The following is an 8,231-nucleotide window of genomic DNA, read 5'->3' as shown; positions in this document are numbered from 1 at the left end:
CATCCTGAGGCCCCTGAGGCCTGTGGTGGGGAGAGCAGAAGGGGAGGCTTGGCCTGGGGTAGAGAGGTAGCACCTCAAGCTCGTGCTGCTGGGTTTCTCCTCTCCAGCCCTGTTTTGGAATCCAACGCACAGTTTGGGGGTCCCAACCCCTCTCCTCCCCTTCCTGAAGCACCAGAGGTGGGTCTCCCAGGCCTCTAGACTCTGCCCCTTCTCCATCGGCCGCCCTGCCCTGGTGAGAGAGGGATAAAAGGGAGGGTGGCCCAGGGCTGCAAAGGTCAGGGGTCAGGAGGCTGAACCCTAGGTGGAAGCAGGGGTCGGCGTCAGCCCCAGGTGGACAGGACGGCACAGTCTCTGGCCAGGCCAGCATCCAACCCCCAACCTTAACCCCCTCTGGACCCTTGCTTTCCAGTGTCCCCAAGCATGGGAAAAAACAGACACTGGAGAATAAATAATTTATTGAAATTGGAGGAATAAATAAGATATGTGGGCAGGGTTACAAATAGCTATAAAAATCATTAACATTTATATACACAAAAGCGCTGGGTCCCGGGGGCGGGGCCGGAAGTCGTGGGGGCGGGGTATGAGGCCGTCGGGCGGGGCCTGAGGCCTTGGAGGCGGGGCCTGAGGCCGTCGGGCGGGTCGGGGAGGGGTCTCCTTTCTGCAGCAGCCGTCTGGGCCCCCAGAGGTAGATGAGCCTATTTACAGCAGGGGAAACCGCCCGAGGCCGCCACAGATACAGATCCAGATGCAGATCTGGATCTGGCCGCCTTTCAGATCCGAGCCCCGCGTCCCGCTGCGCCCTAGGAGTGGGCGGCGGCCCCAGAGCCCGGGCTCCGCGCCCTGAGGGCCCCACCCCTCTGAGCGCGCCCGCGGAGCTGCACCCCTTGCACGATCTTCTCCACCCAGGAGCGGTGCGCAGAGAGGCTGATGTAGACCCCGGGCCTGTTGCGCTCGGCACAGCCCTCGCCCCAGCTGATGATGCCGGCCAGCAGCCAGGCGCCATCTACCTGGCACATGAGGGGGCCCCCGGAGTCGCCCTGCAGAGAGGAGGCGAGGTTAGGAACCCCCTTGGCACGGGGGTTGGCAGAATCCAGGGCCCGTGCCCTGTCAGGGGGCAGATGAGCCCCTTCCCGGGAGCCCATTTCTCCTTCCTAGAAGAGACAGGACCTGAGCTCCACCCAGGTAAGAAGTCCCTGGCGGCAGAGTAGGAACTGCAGCCAGGCCTTAAGACGTCCAGGCCCGGGTGCTGCCGCTGCACCATCTGACCGTCTTCCAGACAGTCCCTGAGCTAGAGCTGGCTCTGGGCACTGAGGCGTGGGAAGCCCCCTGAAGGGAATGAAAGCTCGCAGAGGGCGAGGTGGTGCAGCTGGGATGCCCAGTTTAATGTCTGAACAAACAAGTGAGTGGCTGAGCCAGGCTGAGGCTGGTTCTATGGGGACCCGGGACTGTCAGGCACAGCCAGTTCTGGGGAGGAGGCCAGGGAGAGGTTGTGGGGCTCACTGGGGACAGGGCTGAGGCTGGCTCCTTCTCGAGGCCCTCCTGGCCAGGGGTGGGGGGCTCGAGAGGGCTCACCAGACAAGCATCCCGCTCCCCCTCCAAGTAGCCGGCACACAGCATGTCCTCAGTGATGGCCCCCTGTTCTGCACCCCGCCAGTACAGGCGGCTGCAGACTTCCGAGTCGATGATAGGAACCTTCAGCTTCTGCAGGGTCTGAGGGTGGGGCAAGGGCACTGGGAGGAAAGAGGACAGAATCAGGCTTGGGGGTCTCCCCTCCTCGTTGCCTCCTCAAAGGACTATCCCCCCCAACACCATTCCTCTCAGCAGCGGTTCTCAAAGGCTAACAGATTAGCTCTACCAGGCTCTCCCAAGACGCCTTCAGAAAATTGAAATTCCAGGTCTCCACCTCTGGCCCTGCTGAATTAGAACATGAATGTGAAACCTAAGACCCTGCCTCTTTAATAAATTTTCTGATATCCACAGATGGTTAGAGCTTTTCCTGTCTCAAATACTGCATTACTTCATCCAGCACCAGGACTGCTATAGAAGAAGTGTTCAATAAATGTCCACTAGATGTTGAAAATTACCAGGACCTGAGGGATCCCCACGCCTTGCCTGGAGCTGGTCTACCGACTGTGGTCTGCAGATTGTGGACTGAAAGTCCGCGATTCTAGCTCTTGAAGAAGCCCCTACAGAGATTATGGGGAGGTTGCAACCTCACAGTTAGTGGGATCCCCACACACCTGAGCTAGTGTCATTTCTCTTAATTATTCTGGAATCTGGTTAAATTTTCATCTGTCTTACACTTTGCTCTTACTTAGTTTCTATCTCTCTCTCTCAAACTCTTTCTTGCAGGTCTTCATTGTATCCTCATTTCTGCCTGTATGTTTCTTTACCTTGGCCCAGTCTCTATCATCCATCTGCCTGTCGAGTTGTCATCTACCTTTCTCTTGCTGCTTCCCTGCTTCCTGCTTTATGTAATCTAGTTTGAGTTCCGAGATGATGTTTTCCAAACCTCCAGAGGTGGTTTGAAAATTATATTTTACAATTAAGGAGGCTGCATTTTCTTCTAAGAATTTTGCCCGCAATTGTGGCATGCTGCCACCAGGGGGTGCCTGTTCCCACTCTGGAATCAGGCCTCTTTTTATATTCACGCTGTATTCAGCTTAGTCCCACACACACCTCCTTTCAGCCATTCCGGTATCGATGAATTGAATAGCTTCACGGGTCTGGCTGTTGCCTCAAAACATAGCCAGATACTTTTGAAGTAGAAATGAGGCCAGGCACAGTGGCTCACACCTGTAATCCCGGCACTTTGGGAGGCTGAGGCTGGTGGATTGCTTGAGCCCAAGAGTTCAAGACCAGCCTGGCCAACATGGAAAAACCCTGTCTCTACAAAAAATACAGAAATTAGCCAGGTGTGGTAGCACACACCTGTAGTTCCAGCTACCTGGGAGGCTGAGGTGGGAGGATCACTTGCGCCTGGGAGGCAAAGGCTGCAGTGAGTTATGATCACACCACTGCGCTCCAGCCTGGGTGACAGAGTAAGATCCTGTCTCAAAAAAAAAAAAAGAAGAAGAAGAAGAAAGAAAGAAAAGAAAAGAGAAATGGCCTGAAATTGCCCACCAAGGTTTCTTCTGGATTGCAGCCCATCTTTTCTTCCACCTCTGTCATGCTGTGCCTCTGGCCTCCACCCTTTGTTGCTCATGGTGTCTGTGTCCCTGAGTGTCTGCCATCCTCTGTCCCCATCTGCCCCCAACCACCTTGGAGAGGAAGAAGCCGCACCTCCATCTTGGATGCTCCCCCAGCCTGAGATCCAGCAGTGGGTGTTTGGAGGGAGGTGGATAGAGGCATCAGGTAGGCAGATGGGCAGGACCCGCTCTGAGAACTGTATGGAGTGCTCAAGACGCACCAGGGCAATGTCCGCACGGGCACCCTCCTTCCGGGAATACACAGGGTGGGGCTGCACCCAGGCAACACCCACCTTCTGGGACCGAGAGCCAGGGTTCCCCAGCTGCCAGGCCCCCAGCAGCACAGAGAACAGGGATGGTTTGTTCAGGTTGCTAGAAGGAAAGGGAAGGGGAGGATCAGCCAGGCCTGGTCTGGGAGGAGGCACCTGGGGGAACAGCATGGGTGTGAAGGCCCCTGAAGGCAGGAGAGGCTTCTAGGTAGAATCGAGGGACACCAAGATTGAACAGAGGCCCGGAAGCAGAGCCTGTAAAGGGAGCCCAGGGCCTGGGGCACAAAGCCCAGGGCCTTAGAAGATCAAGTGCCCCAGGCCGGCTGTACATACTCCTTGAAACAGTGGGCAGCAGTGATCACCCAGCGGCTGGTGAGCAGAGAACCTGCGCAGTGGTGGGTCCCATTCTTCTGGATGCTCACGATCCAGGGCCACTCGCTGTCAGTGCTGTCCTCGCCGCCCACAACCCGGTTCAGCTGCTGGGGCTTCCCACAGGCTGGGGGAACTGGAGGGTATGGTCAAGTTTTGTTATCTCCAACTTCCTACAACCCACCCTCGGAATCCCAATCCCTAGGCCTGCACCCCAAGCTTTGCCCACAGCTCAAGCTCCGTTCATGTCCCCAAGCTCTACCCACATCCCAAGCTCCACCCACACACCAAGCTCCACCCACACACCAAGCTCCACCCACACACCAAGCTCCACCCACATCCTAAACTCCACCTGCATCCCAACCCCACACATACCCCAAGCTCCGCCCACCTCCCCGTCCCTTCCCTCCCTCGATCCTCACTCTGCTGGTCTTCACCTGGCCTGGACTTCCCACTCACTCCCTGTCAGCTGCACCTGCTCTCTCCCTCGCCCTGTTTCCTTACCCTGCTTTCCACTCTGTTCACCTTCCGGGCTCTCTCTCTCCTCTGGCCCTGGCATCTCTCAAGCTTTCTCCTTGCGCCTGTGTCTCCTTCCTGCCTCCCTTCGCCTCTAGCTCTTCCCGCCTCTCACCCCAGCCCCTTTCTGACCTGTGTCCAGGGGAGGGACACACAGACACTGCCTGCGCGTGGGCCTCCTCCCTTCTCCCTCCCGTCAGAGCTGCCAGCTCCACTCACCAGGTATCCTGGCCGCATTGAGGATGGCTGAGGGCAAGAGAAGGAAACGGTTAGGCCAGTGAGGGGCCCTCAACGCTCAGTGAGGAAGGCCCCCAACACCCAGTAAGAAGGGATCCCAGTACCCGGTGAGGTGGAGGTCCCAGCGCCCAGTGAGGAGGGGTCCCAGCGCCCAGTGAGGAGGGGTCCCAGCACCCAGTGAGGAGGGGGTCCCAGCACCCAGTGAGGAGGGGGTCCCAGCGCCCAGTGAGGAGGCGTCCCAGCGCCCAGTGAGGAGGGGGTCCCAGGGGTCCCAGCACCCAGTGAGGAGGGGGTCCCTCAGCGCCCAGTGAGGAGGGGTCCCAGCGCCCAGTGAGGAGGGGGTTCCAGCGCCCAGTGAGGAGGGGGTCCCTCAGCGCCCAGTGAGGAGGGGGTCCCTCAGCGCCCAGTGAGGAGGCGTCCCAGCGCCCAGTGAGGAGGGGGTCCCCTTGAGTACCTGGTGGTGAGGAACCCCTAGCCCTCCAGTGCCCAGGGAGACTCTCAAGTCTCTCAACCCCAGGGCCCCTCCCGGCGGGGCATTTCCTGGGGCCTGGCCAGGCCCTGGCTGCACAGCTGTGACCCTGCCCTCCCGCAGCTTCCCGTCCAGCCTGCCTGCCGGGGACCAGGACCGACTCCTCGAGGGAGGCACAGACCTGAGCCCCTCGGGTCTGGACGCTGCTGCCGCTGGTGCCCTCCCCTGACCTCCTGCCGCAGGAACAAAACAAAACGGTGCTTCCCCAGAGGCAAGCCGCGGAGGACGAGGAGATGGGAGAACACGGAGGCGAGAGGGAGGAGGCGATGGCGACGCCGACGGTAACTGGAGACCGAGGCGCGCTGCGTACTTGCTGCGTTTTCTGTTTAATCCTCACAGCCGTAGAAGAAACCGAGGCACAGAGCAGTTAAGGAGCAAGAGATAAACAGAGAGCAGAAGCGGAAAGGAGATGAGAGAGGCAAGGCGGGGAGGGAGAGAGGGAGGGAGGGAAGGAGGCAGGGAGGGAGGGTGGAGGTGGGAGGGAGGAGGGAGGAGCAGCCTCCGGACATACCTGTCGACGCCAGCAGCAGCAGGGAGGTGAAGGTGCCGAGACAGCCCCCACCCAGGGCTGGGGGGGCTCCAGAAACCACCATGGCTGGTGTGGCGGGGGAGCAGGCAGCAGGCTCGAGAGACCCAGGGCGATGCGGGTCAGGGTGTGTAGGTTCCCTGCAGGTCGCCCCAGGTTTTATCCTGGGAGGCGGAATGCCGTCAGACCAGTCCCCAGGTAGCTCCCGCAGCCATCCAGGCTGTGGGTCATGGGCAGGGGGCGGGGCTGCGGGGAGGAAGCCAGCCGCTACAGGGCTCTGGGGGGGCTCTAGTTGAGACCCCAGGCTCCAGCTGTGGGTCCAGGATGTGGCCTCTGGAAGGGCAGGGGAGGGGGCTTGGGCCCAGAGGTCCCTGACATTAACTGTCCAGGGGCAGAGAAAGGTGCCAGGGCACTGAAAGGAAGGGGTTCCGGGCTGGGGAGGGCCTGGGTTTGGAGAGGCTGAAGTCTGGGGTACTGGGTGTTGGGGGGGTCCTAGGGCCTTAGGGATCAAGGGGGTGCCCGAAGCTCAGTAACGGCTCCCACCTGCAGGGCCCCAGGCCCCTGTGACTCAGCCCAGAGACCTGGCGCAACCCGCGCTCGGGAATCCCGTTAACCCACTTCCCGAAAGCTGTGAATCAGGTGAGTGGCGACCTTGGTGGCCTCCTGGTGGCTGCCCTTCTGTCGTTCCTGCAGGCGGGGCTCTGCCCTGCGGTTCAGACACCTGACAACTCACCTCACCTGAACTCCTGGGAAGGAGGAGCCCATGGGCACTAGGGCTCGGCCAAGCAGGGGGGTTGAGAGAGGGGGGGCCCGGGAAGGGCTGGGACTCCCAGGATTCAAAGAGCTGCTGGGCTGGGCTTTCGGGGGCCGGGTCCTGGGCTGGGAGTGGATTCTCGGTGCTTCCACCCAGCGGCTGCCGCAATGGCAACCCGGGGCTGAATCCCGTGAGACCTTCCCTGACTCAGTGCCCTGCAGCGCCCCACACTTGGGACACTCCCACCCAAGCAGGGCAGGCTTCCTCCTTTACAAAGAGTCAGGAGCCTGCGCCCGTTCACTCAGTCAATCAACAAGCCTCCAGCAGGGCCCTTGCTACCGCCGGGGGTGAATTAAAAACAACAACAGTGTCTGGGTGGGGTGATTTATTCCTGTAATCCCAGCACTTTGGGAGGCCAAGACGGACAGATCATGAGGTCAGGAGTTCAAGACCAGTCTAGCCAACATAGTAAAACCCCGTCTCTACTAAAAATACAAAAAAAACTTAGGCAGGCATTGTGGCGGGCGCCCTTCGTCCCAGCTACTTGGGAGGCCGAGGCAGGAAAATTGCTTGAACCTGGGAGGCGGAGGTTGCAGTGAGCTGAGATCACGCCACTGCACTCCAGCCTGGGCGACAGAGAGAGACTCTGTTTCAAAAAAAAAAAAAAAAAAAAAAAAAACCATAGTAGTGAATATGCATGTAATAAATATATTTATACAAATATAAATATAGTATTTATATAATAGAGCAAACATTTAGGAGTGCCATGCATTGCCTCCTAATCCTCAAATGTCTTTATTATTCCCACTCTGCAGATAAGGAAACTGAGGCAGCTTAGGGTGGTTAAGTGACTTGCCCGAGATTGCTGGGTGAGTGGTGGAGCTGGACCTGTACCCCGACTCCGGGGGTGGCTGCTGGGACTACCCCCATGGAGGCTTCGGGAGCCTGGAGGAGGTGCCTCATCCTGCCTGGGGTGAGCCCTACCTTGCTCCCTGCAGAGTCAGGGTGGCATGGCTCAGGGGCTTAGCAGACCACCGCGGCTGCTTCAGGGACTCCACGGCTCTGAGCGGGACGGGTTTTGCCCCGGGGGTGGACTCTGTGCTGCCCACCTCCTCAGTCTGTTAAGGGTTAGGGTGGCAGCAGGACAACTGGCGCTTTCTCGTGGCAGAGGGGCCATGCCCTGCTCCACCGAGAGACAAGTCAAAAAGCAGGGCCCTTGGGAACCCCAGAGGATGCATTAATCTCTGTCCCAGGACTCAGAGAGGGTTTGGGGGAACTGCAGGAAAAGGCCACGCAGAGTGGCCAAGGAGGGACAGTGTCTCTAAGCAGCAGCAGCACTGGAGCAGAAATTTCCGCTGGGCTCCCCCAACCCTACTCACGGTCCCCGGCTCAGCTCTGCACCCAGGGTGTCCAGGGTCCTCCTGCTCCCCACCCCACTGCCTTCTGGAATAAGGTGGGTGGCCTCCCCAGCTCACCCAGCAAACATTTACTGAGTACCTGATATATGCCAGGCCCTGCTGGGCACCAGGATACATGTGATGAATAAGACGTGGGTCCTGTCCTCAGGAAGCACATGACCTCCTGGGGGTGGGAGGCAGGTGACGGATGACAGTGAGGTGTCCGGGAGGTGGGCACAGAACCATGGGACCAGGCGGTGGCTTGGACCCTAGAGGGCCATTGTGAAGCTGGGTGCTGGGGAAACAGTGTGGGCAGGGGGGCTCCCTATGGACCCCCAGGATCATGTTCAGTGCCTGCTGCACCCTGGGGCTCAGCGAGTGTTTGTTGAATGTATAAATGAGTGTGGAAGAAGCAAGTCTGCAAGTGGCTGGGGACCGACCACTCC

The 8,231-nt window shown here is 59.2% G+C and overlaps 1 protein-coding gene across 1 annotated transcript; it reads right to left on the bottom strand.

The window, feature by feature from the left end:
- Positions 1-226: 226 nt before the first annotated feature.
- Positions 227-5,826, bottom strand: LOC100460456 (serine protease 22). The gene is made up of 6 exons (XM_009250369.4): positions 5,620-5,826; positions 4,562-4,588; positions 3,791-3,962; positions 3,283-3,560; positions 1,573-1,730; positions 227-1,037 (listed from the first exon to the last, which is right to left on the bottom strand). The coding sequence occupies exons 1-6, from the start codon at positions 5,699-5,701 to the stop codon at positions 801-803; spliced, it is 954 nt and encodes a 317-aa protein (XP_009248644.3). The 5' UTR covers positions 5,702-5,826; the 3' UTR covers positions 227-800.
- Between the last annotated feature and the right edge of the window lie 2,405 nt (positions 5,827-8,231).

Source organism: Pongo abelii, chromosome 18 (assembly GCF_028885655.2).
Source record: "Pongo abelii isolate AG06213 chromosome 18, NHGRI_mPonAbe1-v2.0_pri, whole genome shotgun sequence".
Classification (NCBI taxonomy): Eukaryota; Metazoa; Chordata; class Mammalia; order Primates; family Hominidae; genus Pongo; species Pongo abelii.
The sequence above is the reverse complement of the archived record's forward strand: the minus strand, read 5'-3'. Positions and strand labels throughout refer to the sequence as shown.

Bases quoted from the DNA above. Each gene is read 5' to 3' on its own strand.
- LOC100460456 (XM_009250369.4), bottom strand. From the start codon at position 5,701: ATGGTGGTTTCTGGAGCCCCCCCAGCCCTGGGTGGGGGCTGTCTCGGC. The intron at 4,589-5,619 runs GTATGTCCGGAG...TCTTGCCCTCAG, and splicing joins GCTGCTGCTGGCGTCGACAG to CCATCCTCAATGCGGCCAGG. The intron at 3,963-4,561 runs GTGAGTGGAGCT...CATACCCTCCAG, and splicing joins CAATGCGGCCAGGATACCTG to TTCCCCCAGCCTGTGGGAAG.